General features: G+C 37.9%; 1 protein-coding gene across 1 annotated transcript in view; it reads right to left on the reverse strand.

Annotated features, from left to right (window-relative positions):
* Positions 1-19,137, reverse strand: part of SPAG16 (sperm associated antigen 16) — a 1,005,436-nt gene that overhangs the window by 941,317 nt on the left and 44,982 nt on the right. The window contains exon 6 of the mRNA XM_075529250.1: positions 11,616-11,723. Coding sequence (XP_075385365.1) covers positions 11,616-11,723 — 108 coding nt within the window. The remainder of the gene's footprint in view (positions 1-11,615; positions 11,724-19,137) is intronic.

Below are 19,137 nucleotides of genomic sequence, written 5' to 3' on the forward strand. Positions count from 1 at the left end.
AAGTATATTTTATGTAGACTACAGATCTTAAATATTGTAGCTCAAAGACTTGTAAAATATATTCATCCAAGGAAACTACATTGTTGTCAAAATTTACAACTTTGCTAAAGTCCTAGAATATTATAAAACTTCATATATTTGAAATCAATCTCTTTGGAATCAGTTTATTTTAATCAGCATACACTTTAAAAATTCATATTATGGTTGAGGTTAACGATACTACATTCCTTTTTATTATGAACAGCAAGATCTTGGATAAAAATCTTACAATGTGTGTAGCCAATATATTACTACTGAACATCTCAAGTGCTTTCATTTGGAGCCTATCCTGAATAAGATTGCTAAGAACAGTCTGGATGACGGTACCTTTGGTCTTATATCTTCATGTCTCTTAGGTGAGTACCCGAGAGTTGATTGTTAGGTTGAAATCTGTACTCAAAACAGTAATATAAAATAGTCTTGGCTACTGTATCTCCTTGCCATATTTGAGGATGGCCAGTCTAGTTAGAGTTTATCCATTGCATCATCTTGTCAAAAGAACTAACACTAGAATTTATCAGCTTGTTGTTTTTTATTAGGTATTTTATAAATTTGTACTTTTAGTCATAACTTTATTCTTTCTTATATTTATTTTTCACCTTTGTAATTTCTAAGGATATATTAAGTTAATGTCAAAGGTGAAATAGATGTTTACAAACTTTTTTCTCCTCTAATATATCAAAGCTGTAATTTTACATTACACATTATTTTGACTGTGTTCCACAAGTGTTACTTTGCTGCATTTCAATCATTCTGTTAAAAATGCTTTCTAATTTATTTCCTCAACCTATGAATTATTTAGAAATATATTACATAACTCTGAAAATTGTGGTTATTTTCCAGGGATTTTGTTATTAATTTCTAATTTAATTTGGTTGTGGCCAATCCTTCAAAATATATGCAGATTTATCTTCTTGTTGTTGTTAGGTGTCATTGAGTTATTTCCAACCCATGGCTCCCCTAAGCACAGCAGAAGAGAACGCCGCGCGGTCCTGCCCCACCTGTGCCTGAGCCCACTGTTGCAGACACGGCCTCCATCCGGCTCAGAGAGGACTTCCTGCTTTTCACTGCCCTCAACTTTACCAAGCACAATGTGCTTATCTTATCTATAGTCCCCCCATGACTCCTATGGTGAAGTTCCTAAGTCCTTGAAAAGTCCAAATAGAATTTTTAAAATGCCAACTAGGCTTAATTGATAGATAATGTTGTTCAAATCTTCCACATGCTTAAAGAATGTGTGCCTACGTAATCTATCAAGAGAGTTAAAAGTCTCCAACTACAATTATGTAAATATCCATTTCATGCTTTCAATTTTTCAGATCTTACTTTATATATTTTGAAGCTCATACATATTTAATATTATGTCTTTCTAATACACTGATGCTTTTATCAATATGAAATGGTTCCTTTTTGCTCTAGTACTATCAGTCCTGAAGTCTACTTTACCTGGTACTAATATAGTTACCAAAGCTGTCTTATAATTAGGTTAATATGATGTGTCTTAAAAGTGTCGCTCTTCTACAGATCAGGGATAGGGACCAGAATGTCACGCCCACACAAAACAAACCAAGAAGGAAAAAAAGAGAGTGAGACCCCATCTGGGCACACCTAGCCCAGAGGACAGACATCGTGCCTGGAGCTGTTAAGGCACAGAGAGGACTGGCCGGCAACATCAGCTCAAGACATGCCCTCACCGAGCACACCACAACATAGGACAAGACTGGGGATACACAGCAGGGACTTAGTCCAGTCTGAACCCCTGAGAGCGGGGTGAACCAAAAAAGGGAACATAACAGATCAGCAATGGGAGCAAAGCAAACCCACAGAGCCCCTGAGAAGTCCGCCAAAACAAATTTCAGGCTAGAGGAGGCAGTCCTCAGAATACCCCCAGGACCAGTGGAGAGAGTCAGAAAGGTGACTGGACAGACCTAGAATTATGTATGCTTTTTTTGGTTTTGTTTGGTTTTTCCTAGTTATTATTACCTGTCTGTCCCTTTTTTTCCCTCTTTTTATTCCATCTTTTGTTTTCTACCATCCAAGTACTAATCAGGCCTGACCCTGCTCAGCTTCCGAGATCAGACAGGCGCATTCAGGGTGCTATGGCCGTACACCAATCTCTTGTTTTATTTTTGCTTTCTCTCCATTATTGTTAGTTTTGCCTATTATATAAGAAAGACATGGGAAGAAAGCTCGAGGAGAAAGCAACAGGACTGACAGTTCCAGAAGGTCTTGGGATGAGGAGTGTGGTGCTGGTGTGTGTGTGGGTGGGGGGGGGTACCATGTGAGCAAACAATGTCATAGACGGGGGAACAGAGACGGGGGAGCAAGTAGGGAATTAAAATCAACAATGAAGAGGACACAGAGATGCTGGGGGTATTGGAGCAACAGGAATCTAGCTGAGAGGAATTACTAACAGGAAAAACAATAACAAACATGATGGTGGGGCAGGAGGAAGGTTAAAACAAAACAGAGAAAAGATCCAGGAAGCAAAGCTATGGATAGACGTATAAACATAGGTGCATGCATATGCACCTATATTTATCCATAAAAACAGAGGTATTTCCCTATATACATATATTTATATAGCAATACACTGAAATAGTAAATGGACTTTGGGCCTCTACTCCAGTCTTGCCTCAAAGTAAGGACACTTTGTTCTATTAACCTGGCATACTGTGATGCCCACCCTCCCAGCACGATCGCTGAAGACAAAATGGGTTCATAAGCAAATGAGGTAAATAAAGCTGATGGTGCCCAGCTATCAAAAGATATAACATCTGGGGTCTTAAAGGATAGATGTTAAACAAGCAGCATCTAGGAGAGAAGCAACAAGTCCACATGAAAGAAGCACATCAGTCTGTGGGATCATGCGGTGTTAACGGGAATGGGTAACAGGCATCAGAAGACCCAAAACTAACAAACAAAAACATATTGTTGAGAATGAGGCGGGTCAGAGCAGAGACCCAAAAATCCATCTGAAGACAGTGGGACATCCCCGCACTGAAGGGTCACAAGGAAGGGATAAGTCAACCAATAAAACACACAATATTCCTCTGATTCTTTAAGGCTTCCTTACCCCTCACTATCATGACCCCACTCTTGCCTTTCACTGCAGGCTAGACCAGAGCATGTACACAAGTACAGATAAGAGAAGAAAGCTCAGGACACATGGAATCCCAGAACAGGAGTGGGAGCAGTGATATCAGAAGTTTAGGGGGAAGGTGAAGAGGAAAGGGGAGGAAGGGAGAACCAGTCGCAATGATTGATATATAGCCACCGCAACCCCAGGGAGATGAACAATAGAAACTGTGGGGGAAGGGAGACAGCAGTTGGTATAGATATGAAAATAATAATAATTTATCATGTATATGGGAGGAGAGAAAGGAGGGGAGAAAGAGAAGCTGATACCCAGGGCATAAATTTAAAAAATAAATGTTTGGAAAATGATAGCAACATATGTACAAATATGTTTAATACAATTGATGTATGGATTCTTATAAGAATGGTAAAAATCCCCAATAAAATAATCTTTTAATTTAAAAAAAAACGTGTTGCTCTTAAAAGCAAATAAAGTTGGTGTTTCAAACCCACCAGCCACTCCACAGAAAAAAAGCAATTTAATTCCTTAATGATTTACAACCTCTGAAACTTTATCTCTTCACTATGAGTATAAATAACTTGATGGCATTAAATTTCAGGTTTCCTAATTGACTTATCTTGCACCTTTTTTTTTTTACTTATGGAATATCAGAGAGAGAGAGAGACTATAAACAAGGGAGACCAACACAGTAGTTGCAACAGTGAACTCAAAAATAGCTTGACAGGAAGAATGACAAGGGACCAGACAATGCTGTCAAGTCGCATACAGGGTTGCTATGAGTGGGAACAGATCTGAATCCACCTAACATGTTTCATATTTAAAGTGTGTCTTTTATAATTTTTTCAAGATATAACTTTTACATTTTTTAAAATCATCTTATTGGGGGCTCATAGAAATCTGATCACAATCCATACATACATGCTTTGTGTAAAGCACATTTGTACATTCATTGCCCTCATCATTCTCAAAACATTTGCTCTCCACTTAAGCCCCTGGCATCAGCTCCTCATTGTTCCCCCTACCTCCCCGCTCCCCTCTCTCATGACCCCTTGATAATTGATAAATTATTATTTTGTCATATCTTACACTGTCCGACGTTTCTCTTCACCCACTTTTCTGTTGTCCGTTTTCCAGGGAAGAGTAGATCCATGTAATTGGTTCCCCCTTTCTATCCCACCCTCTCTATACCCTCCCAGTATCGCCACTCTCACTACTGGTCCTGAAGATAGTCATCTGTCCTAGATTCCCTGTGTTTCCCCAAAGTGAGCAATACCGCCCTCTTGTGTTTGCTGTGTGATCAGAGAGCCTGAAAAGCAGACAGCTGCACTTTATCCTGGATTATTGGCTACAGTACAAAAGCTTTTATTTGCCAGATGTACGCTGAGTAATTTTTTTTCTGGAAAAGTGGTAGTGGGCCAAATAAGTTTGGGAACCTATGATCTATACAAATGTTGTTCTGTGACATTGATCACAATCCTTGTGATATAACCAACTCTTCCAACTTCCTCCCTGTACTCCCTGTTTGTTTCCGTTTGTACTTCCTCCCTGCACCTTTCTGCCTTCTGAACTTTTTTTTTTAGGTTAATGATACATTGTTAATTGTTTTACAGGGTACATTTCTCTCTGGTATTATTGTTCATATTATGGGACCATTGTTTGCTTGAATGTTGAATTCAAGGATGTTTAAAGACCATAATCTTGAGCATTCAACCAGTTTCTATAAACTAGTTACATTTGTTCTTTTTATGATTTTGAGTTTTCCAAAATTTTCTCCAAATCTATGTAGGACCCTCTATTGTGACCTTTCTCAAAAGGTCAACAATAGCAGAACATAAGGTTACTGGGATAACATAAGGGATAACTGTGAGTAAGGCCACTCTAATTTCCACCACTTGTTTCCTGGAGCTTGAATCCTGGAATACAAGTGCAGGTTTGCAGCATATCCAGCCCCCTAGAGAACTCTGCCACACACTTCAAGGCACTGTCGCTTCACTAGCACCATAACTGTGTCTGCAGAAGGTTATTCTACTTTCTATCTAGACAGGCCATCACTTATGTCAGTTTGTCATACTCTGGTGGCTCATGTGTTGCTATGATGCTGGAAGTTATATCACTATTATTTCAAATGCCAACAGGCTCACCCAAAGTGAACATATTTCAGGAAAGCGCATTCAGACTAAGAAAAGACAATGATTCTATGGGCAAAATATGAAATGATGCAGGAAACATCAAAACGAGATGGAAAGAATAATACTCAGAATCACTGTCCCCCCCAAAAAATATTCAACCATCCACCATTTCAGAAGGTAGCATATGATCAAGAACCAATGGGACCGAAGGAAGAAGTTCAATCTGAACTGAAAATATTAGCCAAAAACAAGTTTCCAGGAATTGATGGAGTATCAATAGAGGCATTTCAACAAGTTGATGAAGCACTGGAAGCACTTATTCGTCTATGCCAGGAAATTTGGAAGACAGCTACTTGGCCTAGTGGAAGAGATCCATATTTGTGCAGATTCTAATGAAAAATAACCTAGAAGAATGCTCAAATTATAGAACAACACCACTGGTATTACAGCAGTACAAATTTGCAGCAGATCATCTAACAACGGTTACAAAAGCACATTGATGGGGAGCTGAGGATTAGGCAAGATTCAGAAGAGGGCATGGAACAAGGGATATCATTGCTGATGTCAGATGAATCTTGGTTCAAAACAGAGAATACCAGAAAGGTGTTTACTTGTCATTTTATTGACTATGCTAAAGCATTGGATTATGTTCACCATAACAAATTATATATAGCCTTGAGAAGAATGGGAACAATCAATTATGCTAATGGGGAACCTATACATGGATCAAGAGGCACTTGTGCAAAAAGAACAGAGACTTTGTCTGACATACTTTGGACATATCACTGGGAGAAATCAGTCCCTGAGGAAGAACATCATGCTTGGTAAAGTGGAGGAGAAGAAAGGAAAAGGGAGGACCTCATGGAAATGAATGGACCGTGTGGTTACAACAATGGACTCAAAAAGAGGAACAGAGGATGGTAAAGGACCTGGCAGTACTTCTTTCTGTTATGCATAAGGCTGCATAAGGCCGCAATGTGTCGGAACGAACTTCATGGCACACAATAACATCTAGAGAACTGCTTCAGGATGATGGGGGGCATGGTAATACCAGTGAATTTCATGAGCATAAGTCCACTGTCACACTTCCTTTGCTGTGAAATGAACCCTTTATCTCAAATGATGCTCTATGAGATACTATTATGGTAACTAAGGGATTCTAAGTATATGGATGGAACCTTTGACAGAAGTAAACAAGGTAAATTAAATAATAACTAATATTATCCAGGAATAATAAAATGCTGCCCTTTCCATTTTGAAAGCAGCCCAATGTAATCAACCTGCAACCAGGCTGCTAGCCGATTACTCTGAGGAAGGGTGGCATATTGAAGATTCAGTGTTCTCTACTGCAGGCCGACTGAGCACCCAGCTGTTGGTCATGCCAAGTCAGCACTGATGAGTAGAAGTTCATGTTGCTGAGCCCATGTATAACCTCCATTCCTGCCACCATAGCCTCAGTGTTCTTGATAGGATTGTTTGTTGGACAATGAAAGAAGATGACTGATTTTAACAGAACATGTATCCTATACCTTGATTATTAAAACCTTCTGCCTAAGTCACCCTTTCGTGATACAAGTATCTTCACATCTTAAGGTCCATTCCAACAGGCCTATCCACATACATTTCCCTCGTGCCTCTAGATTACTGATTTTCCAAACATATTCCCTCCAAAATCTTACTAAAACAGCTAACTCACTGGCCGCATCTCATACACCAATATGCAATCATCCATCTGACTATGTCTTTTTCCAAGAAAAATGTACAACCACCATGCTACTAAAATCCTGTCCATCAGGATGATTTTCCTTTACCTACGTCATTCAGAGAGATCGGGCTCTAGGGCCACATGGTCCACTATTGAGTGGCATGTGTAAATTGCATTATTTTTAAACCAAACAGGAGTATTCTCTTCTTCAGTAAGCTGACCATAAGGAACTTTCCATGTGGTCATAACTTCAGCTTAGGAAAAGGACAGCAATGTGTCAGGAGGGGAGATCATTTGGAATTTTTGCCATATTCTCGTGTTGCTTACTTGTGCCTTCAGGTCCTACTCAAGCCTGCTCTCAGAAATATTATCTCTATGTAATGATGGACTACTATTGTACATGTTCACCTTGATTTAGGTCCATTTAATGTAATGCCTGTCATCAATATAAGAGACCTGTTCAATATATTGAACTAAATGATGACATAGTGTTGCAGAGTTGATATAACTCTGCAGCAATACCTTGAAGATGTATTGCTGGCTTTCCCACCCGAAGGTAAACTGTTTCTGGCATTCCTTCCAAACAAACGTGGAGAAAAAGGAATTAGCCAGAGCAATGGGCTGCTATACAGGCACCAGGAGATGCATTAATTTGCTCAAACATTGAAATTCCATCAAGAGCAACAATTTCAATTGAAGCCACCACCTGATGAACTTTATAATAATTCACAGTCATTCTCCAAGATCTACCTGTTTTAAGCATAGGCTAAATAGGCATGTTGAATTGGGATGTGATGGGAATCACCATCCCTGTATCCTTCAAGCTATTGATGGTAACACTAATCTATGAAATCCCTCTAGGAATGCAGTATTGATTTTGGTGTACTATTTTCTTAGAAGAAGTTTTCATGATTTCATCTTAGCCTTTCCTACCATGATATTTTTTATTCTATGTATCTGGTATCCAGTGAGCCTGTTCTACAAGCTGCTAAATATGTCTATTTACGCTGTGCCTTCTGGAACTGGGGGAGTAACTACAAAACATGTTCAGTGATGCACTGGACCACTGTGAGATAGGCATAAGCTACGATTTCATTAATAAACCTTATCTTCATATGCCCCACTCTGAATGCTGGTCCACAGGGACATTTGTGACCTCCTAAAAGTAATGCCAGTTCAGAGTGTATGCCCAGTAAGGCCTGAAATATGGTTATTTATTTTAATTTTTAGCAGTATAGTGGAGTCTTCCCTCAAGGAACCTGACCTCCCTTCATTCAAGAGATTATGTAAATTGATTCATTTGAGAACTGGTGGAGACCATAACTCTTCAGCTAGTGATTCAAGTTAAACTGCTAATCACTCAGTTTAGAATTCTGCTTCTACACATCAAGTAAATCTTTACTAAGGAGATTCCCCCCATCTATTTTACTCCTAAGTACACCATGATTAAGTAGGCAATGCAATAAGTCCAGATTAGTCAGACTATCCTGATTATTATTTGACCTAGGTCTTCAAATACAGTAAACATTCCCAGCTTGCCTTTGGTTATGAATTGGGCTGCTAACCACAAGGTCAGTAATTCAAAATCACCAGCTGGATGAGATTTTCTACTCCCATGGAGAGGTATAGTCTTAGAAATCCACAGTGGCAGGTCCACTCTGTCCTTTAGGGTTGCTATGAGTCAAAAGATGATTCAATAGCATTGATTTTGGGTTTTTTGGTAATTGGTCCCTCCCATCACGGGCTCCACTCAGACCTATTATAGCAAAATATCTTACTTCAATTAGGGAACTTCCCACTGTCAAATCTGATTTACACAACCATTTATAGCAATTTTCAAAGATGCTATTGCTCCCTTCATAAAAGTGCTGTTCACCCATTGTGTGGAAAGCTAAATACCTTGGCCACTCCATAGATAGCTCTAGAAGTCCACCTGATAAATCCACTCTAGCATACCAATTTCCCCAAGTCTTTGTATACCTTCTCTACAATAAACCAAGGCAATTCTGCCATTTCAACTTGACTTAGTATAGGACAACACTCAATTCATGCTTCAGTATCATTTTCTAATAAATGAAGTGGAAACACTGAATCAGGGATCTGTGCTTAGGGAGCCCATAATAAACTCAGACTGATCCAAATGGCCCAAGCCATTGTTGGTATGTTGTTGGTTCCATCCAGTAGATTCCCACCCAGAGCTACGCTGTTCCAACAGAACGAAACTTGCTCGGGCTGGTCCTGCAGTAGCCTCACAGTTGCTACAGTTGAGGGCATTGTTGCAGCCACTCTGTCAATCCATCGCATCAACGGTCTTCTTCTTTTCATTGCATGTATATTTTATCAGGAGGCCTGGTGTTGTACTGGTTATGCATTGGGCTACAATCAGAATGGTCAACAATTCAAAACCAACAGCAGCTCCCTGGGGAAAAGACTAGGCTTTCTACTCCCAAAGACAATTAGTCTCTGAAACCCACAAGGGATCACTATGAATCAGCAATGGTTCAAAGGCAGCGAGTTTAGAGTTTTCTTTATATTTTACCAAGAATGAGGTCTTTTTCTAGGCACTGATCTCTTCTAAGAAAAGTTACCAAAGTACATGAAATGAAGGCTCCTTATCCTCACATCTAAGGAGCATTATGGCTACACTGCCTCCAAAACAGATCTATTTGCCAATGATATCTTCAATATTTCTGCCAACTGCATAATTCAAATGCTTCAATTTTTCTGCAGTATTTCTTATGCAATATCCAACTGCCAAATGCATATGAAGTGATTAAAAAATACCATGGCTTGAGTCAGGCACACATTGATCCTCAAAGTGATGTCTTACTCTTCAACACGTAAAGGAGTCTTGTACAACAGATTTACCCAATGCAAGGCTTCCTTTGGTTTCCTGATTGCTGCTTGATGAACATTGATTGTGGATCCATTCAAGATTAAATCCTTTGCAAATTCAATCTTTACTCCAGTCATCAGGATGTTATCTAGTAATCCAATTGTGGGATTTGGGTTTCCTTTACACTGAGTTGTTATTTATATTGAAGAGTGAAATCCTTGATCTTCATCAGCAAGTTATTCAAATCCCCCTCACTTTAAGCAAACAAGATTATATCACCTGTAATTATACAGGTTGCTAATAAACCCGCCTCCAATCTTGGTACCATGTTCTTCTCCAGACAGTGCAGTTTCTCAGAGTAATTAGTATGATGAATGAATGGAACCATAACACAAACGTTTCTTGGTTTTAATCTAGGCAGTAGCCTCCTCTCTGTTTGAACGACTGCCTTTTGTTCTAAGTCATGTCCTGGAATTCCCATTCTCCTCAAAGTTACTTATAATTTGTTAAGATCAAGTGCCTTTGCACACTCAATACAACAAAGGTGAACATCTTTCTGGAACTCTCTGATCTCAGCCAAGATCTAGCTAACATCAGTATTGATATCCCAGTGGCTGTCTAAAACATTTCTTGGCATAGTGAGTGCTTCCATTCTCACCACACCCTCACCAGCAATTAAAATCCTGAAAGCTTTACTCTGAGCATTATTACTTTAGTTTGAAGAGGATGCTATTTCTGACTCGTATTTTTAGCCTGAGGGGCTCATCTTCTGACACTATATCACAAAATATTCAATTGCTATTTATAAGGTTTTGACTGGAAAATTGTTGGGTTTTGGGGGGATACATGAACAGAACCTCCTTCCTAGTCTGCTTTGGGAAGTGCCAATGAGACCTGTCCACCATGGGCAACCTTACGGACTTTTGAAATATTGGTGGCATTGTTTCCAGCATCACAGCAACATGCAAGCCACCAAAGCATGACAAACTGGCAGACTTTGGTGTCTAATATGGCAGCTTAAGATGGCTATTTCAAGGTATATTAAGTTTTTTTTTTTACTTAAAAAAATAGTTCCTCGGTTGAACTAGCATAGTATAAGTGCTCAGTGTAGCCAGTGGCTACTGTATTGTGTAGTGCAGCTACAGAACACTTCTATCATCAGAGAAAATTACATTGGACAGGACTGCCCTAGAGCAAATAACTTTTAGCTATGTATTGTACACTCTTTGTTATTTGGGGAAGGGGATGGAGGAGAGGTAAGTTAAACAAATCTAAACAACATCTTCCAAATGATTTCTTAATGTCTTGACACAAATTCTAAGCTCTTCATAAAATGTAACCCCACTTGTAGAATCTCATTTACAGTTTGCTCTCTATGCTTACAGGCTGGCAAAGAGGTCAACTGCCTTGACGGCTTGTTATCCAGGGAACCCTGCTCACATTACCTCCATCTAGTCATTCATTCTTACTTATTGTTTAGAATTCAATTTCTCATGATTCAATATGGGTAGGTGACTGGCATAGCAACAGTGTGGTATCTCTAACAGTGTAATATGTAGCACATTCTGCATCCTTTTGCTTCCCTCCCGTACTGGTCTCTGGTTGATAGAAAGGGCCTAGACTCACTCATCTTCATTTTTTTTTCAAACACATAGTCTAGTGTCTGGCACACAGATGTTTGCTACATATTGAATGACATTTAATCCTGAAATATTTTATCATAGGTGCTACTCAAGAAGTTAATAACAGCAACTTTTCAGAAATTACCTTATAGCTTAATACGTATTTCAACGGATACCAGCTTACCCTTTGATATCATTAACTAATTTGTTTTTTTCTTGGACTATTCGTTTATGATGCATCCGATGAAAATCACGCTCCTTTTGAGTTCTCAGCAGATGTTCTCTGGCCTTGCTAAAAATAAGAATAAGTGTATCACTAGTAATTCTTTTCAGAAAATGTATATAGGCATCAGTTCAAATGAAGTATCACACAATGCAAAAGACACAAAAAATTTCCACTAAGATTTTTGTTCTGATGTATGTATAGATTGTGATAAGAGCCTTATGAGCCCCAATAAAAAGATTTAAAAATAAAACTAAACAAAAAAAAAGAAGATTCTTGTTCTATACTGCAAGCAATATAATATGCATGAGAGTAGGGATGGAAAGGCCAAAACCCAAAGTTTCAAAAATTGTATTCATTCATGTTTCATTTAAATATATGAAAATTAAAGATATGCTGCCAAAATAATGTATAATTAATCTATTGCCAAAGACCATTTTGTTAACAACTTGTGTATGCATGTAAAAGAGGACAACGCAAAACAATTACAACAAAATTTAATTCTAAACTTCCCTGAGTAAATGAATAAAAAGGAATACACTAAATTATTTAAAAGATTCTAATGAAATTAGAATTTCCCAATTATTCTAAATTGGGAAAAATTAGCATATACATTCTAGACAATCAAAACATTATTCCAATGATACAGATGGAAAATATGGCCATCCACAGATTCTGTTGCTAGAAACAAGTGAAGACTTGATGAGAAAGCTTTTCGACATCAATGTCGTAGTAAAGAAGCATTCTTCAACTGTGCATATCTTCTACACACCTTTAGGATAAAGCAAGCAAAACAGTTCTCTCTAAATCTAGGCCATCTGTGAGAAATTACTGTGAGTGTTTCAGTCACATCCATGATATGTTAGTTTTCATACAGTAATGTGAAATATCACTTATAATTAAAAAAATAGTTTTCTAAAAGACCTGGTGAACTGGCAAAGAGCTATTGCATTGAAATGTACACATTCTGAAAGAGAAGCACTGACATTTCATATTAGCATCACAGTGAAAGCAATCTGCTACTTTATGTCATATTATTTCAAAACTGAGATGCACACAGTATAATGCACACAAATAGACTTTTGCTTTAGAAGCTATGCACATCAATCACTGCAGAACTGTGACTGGATAGCTGCCAAAGAAGTGGGAGAGTGCTAAGTTTTCAGGGTTTTGATGGATCTTATGATGATCATAAGACTTTTTCCTGCAAGATCAAGTTCCTTTGGCTTAGGGTACACTGAAAATACATAATCCATTCTTTCTTCTTACTCCCTGTCCCGCTTCCACTTCTTCTTCTTTGTCCTTTGTCCATTAATCTATATTCTTTATTTTAGTGCCTATTTTGTATATTTCATTGGTATGTAATTAAATATGTGTCTAATAATTCACAGTGCTCCTGGTCAATCTCCATATGATCACTTCTCTGTGGCCTTTACCATTATTTTCTGGGAGTGATCTAATAAACATTTTAATAAAGAGTGTTTATTAAAATATTCAGAATTTTAAAAAGAATAAATATTATAATAATTAGATAAAAATAACTTATTATTTCTGGGATTTTATTATTTAAAAGTTAAATAGGATTTCCTGATTCTAATTAGAATGCATAAACCTACAAAGAATGCTTATTCTCCCTCCCTAATAAAGTACAAAGGTCCAGGAAAAGTAAAAAATAATAATTTTTCTTAAGCCAATGAGAGAACTCATGTGCTAAGACAACCAAGTAATCAAAATATAGACACATCACTCCAAGCACAGGAGAAAGAACACCAGAAATCAGCTGAAATTGTAAAGAATGTGTAAGGCAAACTGTGGGTTAGAATACCAGCCTGATAATGGGAACTTCCAATTCATAAATTCTTTCCTGTTGACCTCCACTAAGTTCCCAGAATAAATCTTGGGGACAGAACAGGGCACCAGAAAGAATTCCTTGATGCTGCAAACATAACACAGGTGGTGACAGATGGCTACTAAGAAGAGACAGTAAATTTTTTTAAATCCATTTTTAAGGTGAAAGTAAAACAGTAGCACATAGAACACAAGGTAAAGACACTAGAGTTGAAGTAAAGGTAAAAGAAAAACTACCTATCCCCAATGTGTGAATAAGGTAAACATCTTAGTAAACATCTATACTCTGAAATTGATCACACATCTAAATAAGGTGCCTTGATAATGACTGATCAGGTGGAAAAAGATGGAAACAAAAGTGGAAGGAAGAGTATTTGGAAAATATCGTCTTGGCAACAGAAATGAAATGGGATAGTACTTTAAAAAGTGTTGTAAGACAATGACTTGTTCACAGAAAATACCTCCTTTCCAAAGCACAAAGGGTGGCTATACACGTGGACTTCTCCAGATGGAATACACAGAAATCAAACAGATTGAGTCTGTGGGATGAGAAAATGGAGTAGTTCCATATCAGGAGTTAAAACCAGGCCAGGTGCTTGCTGTTGAACAGACCATCAATTGCTCATATGTAAATCCATGTTGAAGCTAAAGAAAATAAAACAAGTCCACAAGAGCCAAAATAGGTCCTTGAGTCTATTTTGGACCTGAATTTCAAGATCATTTCAAGAACAGATTTGCCCCATGGAATGCTAATGACAAAAGTCCTGAAGGGCAATGGCAGGATATCAAAACCATCCTTCATGAAGAAAGTAACTGGCCACAAGAAAAAAAGAAAAGATCAAAGTGGATATCAGAAGACACTACAATTTGCTCTTAATCATAGAGTAGCTAAGGCAAATGGAAGAAATGGTGAAGAGCGTAACAGAAAATTTCAAAGGGAAGCTTGAAAAGACAAAATAAAATATTATAATGAAATGTGCAGAGACCTCAAATTGCAAAGCCCACAAGGAAGAACATGCCCAGCATATCTTAAACTAAAGAATTCAGGAAGATAACCCAAGCCTTGACTTGCACTCTTTAAAGAATCTTTGAGAAAAATATTGAGTGATACAGGGAGCATCAAAAGAAAATTGAAACAATACTCAGATTCACTGAGCCAAAAAGAACTAGTTGACACTCCATCATTTCAGGAGCTATCATCTGAGCAAGAACCAATGGAACTGAAGGAAGATATTCAAGCTGCACTTGATACTAAAGTGCAGACATTCAGATATTCAAGCCAGAAACAAGGCTTCAGAAATTGATGGAGTGCCAATTGATATGCTTCAACAAGCTGATGAAGGACTAGAAGCACTCACTTGCTTGTGCCAGGAAATTCTGAAGAAACTACTTGGCCTAACTGGCTGGAGAGATTCATATTTGTCCTCATTCCAAAAACGGTCACCAAATGATCGAACAATATCACTGATATTACATACAAGTAAAATTTTACTGAAAATCTTTCGATCACAGTTGTGGTAACATTAACAGGGAGCTTCCAGAGGTTTAGGCTCATTTCAGAAGAGAACTTGAAATAAGTGATACCATTGCTGATGTCAGATGGACCTTAGCTAAAAGCAGAGAATGCCAGAAAGATGTTTACTGTGTTTTATTGATTATGCCAAGGTGTTCATTTGTGTTAATCATAACAAAGTATTCATAGCCTTGAGAAGAATGGAAATTCTAGAACATTTCATTGGTCTTATGTGGAACCTGTATGTAATCAAGAGTCAATTGTGTGAACAGAACAAGAAAATGGTTTAAGATCAGGAAAGGTATTTGTCAGGGTTGTATCCTCTCACCATAGGGAATCTGGATCCCATGAAGAAGAAGGTGGCATCAGGATTGGAGGAAAGCTTAATAACAACCTGTGTTACACAGATGACTCAACCTTGATTCCTAACAATGAGGAGGACTTGAAGTACTTGCTGGTGAAGATCAAGGACTGCAGCCTTTGGTAGGGAATACAACTCAATTTAAAGAAGACCTAAATCCTAATAACAGGACCAATAGGTACCATCACAAAAAGTGGGGGAAAGATTGAAGTTATTAAGGATTTGGTCTTGCTTAGACCCACAATCAATGCTTATGGAAGCATTAGGCAGGAGAACAAAGCATGTGTTGCATTAGATAAATATGCTGTACAAGGCCTCTTCAGAGTATTGAAAAGCAAGGATGTCACTTTGAGGATTAAGGTGTGCCTGAACCAATATATGGCATTTTCGATCACCTTGTATGCATGTGGAAGTTGGACATTGCATAAGGAAAACAGAGAGGAATCCACAAAGGTTTGAATTATGGTGCTGATGAAGAATATTGAAAGTACCATGGACTGCCAGAAGGATGAACAAATCTGTCTTACAAGAAATACAGTCAGTGCCATCTAGCCAAGAAGCAACAAACCTCATATGGAAGAAGCACGCCAGCCTGTGTGATCATGAGGTGTCAATAGGATCAGGAATCTGGCATCAAAAACAAAAAATCGTATCACTGTGAATGAGAGGAAGTGCAGAGTGGGTACCCAAAGCCCATCTGTAGGCAAGTGGGCATCCCCTTACAGAAGGGTAGCGGGGAGGAGATAAGCCAATCAGGGTGCAGTATAGCACCAATGAAACATACAACTTTCCTCTAGTTCATTAATGCTTCCTCCACCCCACTATCATGATCTCAATTCTACCTTCAAATCCAGCTAGACCAGATATACACTGGTACAGATAAAAGCTGAAAACACAGTGAATCCAGGACAGATAAACCCCTTAGGGCCAAGAATGAGAGTAACAATACCAGGTGGGGAAGGGGAAGGTTGGGGAGAAAGGAGAAACTGATCACAATGATCTACATATAACTCTATCCCTGGGAGACAGACAACAGAGAAGTGGGTGAAAGGAGACATCAGACAGTGAAAGACATGACAAAATAATAATCATTTATAAACTTTCAAAGGTTCGTGAGGAAGGGATGATGGGAGTGGGAGGGGAAAACAAGGAGCTGATACCATGGGCTCAAGCAGAAAGAAAATGTTTTGAGAATGATGATGGCAACAAATGTTCAAATGTGCTTGACACAATGGATGGATGTATGGATTGTGATAAGAGTTGTATGACCTCCCAATAAAATATTTTAAAACAAAGAAATATGGCCAGAATGCTCCTTTGAGGTAAGGATGGTAAGACCTAATCTCATATACTTTGGAAATGTGATCAGGAGGGAGCAGCAGTCTAGAGAAAGACATTGTGTCTGATAAAGCAGAGGTACATCCAAAAGAAGAAGAAAACCCTCAACAAAATGAATTGACACACTGGCTGAAATAAATGGCCCAAACATAAAAACAATTGTAAGTATGGCTTCTTGGTGAGGATTTGTTTAATCCTGTTGTGCAAAGGGTCACTATGGGTTAGAACTAACTCAATAGCACCGAATAACAACATTGTTATCAGCATCACCATTATATTACTGTAACTATTTTATAGCATATAAAAGATTACCTATTTTCCTTAACAATTAAATCCATCTATCTAAAAGAAAAGTCTAATAAGTAGTTAAAGCTCTTTTCAAGGGCCAAAACAATCAGACTACACAATTATTAATAAAATTAGATATGTGTTACAAAAGGAATTTAAATTTTTATGAAAGTCTATTTTGAGTCTACTTACAACCATCTTACTTTCAATAACTTGATGAATTATATAAATGAACTTATGTTTTATTTATCTTATCTCAAATGTAAATCCACAGTAGATTTTTTTAATTCTTTGAAAAGTAATGCTGCAAAGTTCTTGAGCAGAACCACAAATGCGCAGCACTGCATCAACTCACTATTTCCATATATACTGAGAGGCCTATTGGTGCTCATCCCAGAAAGCAAGCATAGGAATTGATTGAAGTATTGGACCTTAACGTTTTTCTGACCATTAAATTGGTTTTCAAGGACTTGCTTTCTGCTTGTGCAAATGAAGTCTACTCAGTAAAACAATTTAAATTTATTTCATGCTGATGCTTCTCCTATTGTGACTTATCTGATGCCCATCTTACTAGTAAAAGGAAAATAAAGCTGAGTAAATAAAAAGTTTAAAATCATAATATAAGCAATAGTATTAAACCAAATAACTACTTTATCATTACATTAGTAAAATTTATTTTACAAAAATGCTTTTATTAACATAGGCATTTGTTTATTATCAATAAGGATAATAAATTATCTGAAATCTATTGAAGTGCATTAAATGCTTACATATTGAGTTTGTAGTGATAAAATTTAAAAAGACATTGGAAAGTAAATTGTTCACTATTGAAACGACGAAAGGAGCCCGATGGTGCAGTGGTTAAGCATTAGACTACAATCCACACGGTCTGCGGTTCGAAACCACCAGCATCTCTGCAGGAGAAAGACAGGGCTTTCCACACAGCCAGGGTCCCACAAGGAGTAGCTAGCTATGAGTCAGCAATGCAGCGACATTGTAAAAAATGCAAGATAAACACCTAATTAATTCAATCCAGCTAAACAAATAGAGAACCTAGTATAAATTCTTTTTTTTTAGTACTTTTATTGGGGGCACTTACATCTCTTATCTCAATCCATACATTCCTCCAATGTGTCAGGCACATTTGCACATATACCACCATCATCATTTTCATGCTTTTCCCACTGAGCCCGATACCAGCTCCCCATTTCTTCCCCCTCCATCCCACCTCCCGTCCTCGCTCACAAACCATTGATAAGTCATAGATTATTATTTCCATATCTTACACCCTTCTCCATCGCTCCTCACCCACTTTTCCATTACTTGTCCCCCTGGGAAGGGGTTCTAGTTGATCCTTTTAATTGATTCCCCTTTGATCCCCCCACCTTCCCCTAATCCTCCTAGTATCTCTACTCTCCTTGGTGGCCCTGAGGGGTTTATCCATCCTGGCTTCCCCATGTTTCAGCCTCTTATCTGTAACAGTGTCTGGTCTAATCCAATTAGTAAGAATTGAGGTCATGATAATGGGATGAAGGAAGCACCAAACAGCTAGAGGAAAGTTGTGTGTTCCATTGATGCTATACTGCACCCTGACTGGCTCATCTCTTCCCTGTGATCCCTCTGTGAGGGGATGTCCAGTTGTCTACAGATGGGCATTGGGTCTCCACTCCATGCCTTATCCACCTCATTCACATTGGGTATGGTTTTATTCTGTCTTTTTTTATGTAAGCTAACATAGACATATAAATATAGATTCTTTTTCAAGTACAATACAATAAGAGGTAGTCAGTGAAACATTTTGTTTATATTAGAAGGACATACAAAATGTTCTCACATAATTTATGTTAAGTAGATGGTAGAGTGACAATTTAAACTCATTTAGAAAACTAGAATATCAAAATTTTAAGCTAGCATATATAGTATTACGGTCTGAATATTCTTATCATCTCAAATATGATATGAATGTGACTTATTTGTTTAAATAAGTTTATTTTTAAGTGAATGCTAAAAGTGAAATAATGTCATTCAGTTGTTTTAACTAAGTATTTTGGAAGAACTACTAAACACTGACTCGGTTAGTGTGAATAGACTAGAGAAACAAATTCATGGACACTCATATGTGTATAAGAGAGTTT

The sequence above is a fragment of the Tenrec ecaudatus genome, chromosome 13 (genome assembly GCF_050624435.1).
Source record: "Tenrec ecaudatus isolate mTenEca1 chromosome 13, mTenEca1.hap1, whole genome shotgun sequence".
NCBI classification, from domain to species: Eukaryota; Metazoa; Chordata; class Mammalia; order Afrosoricida; family Tenrecidae; genus Tenrec; species Tenrec ecaudatus.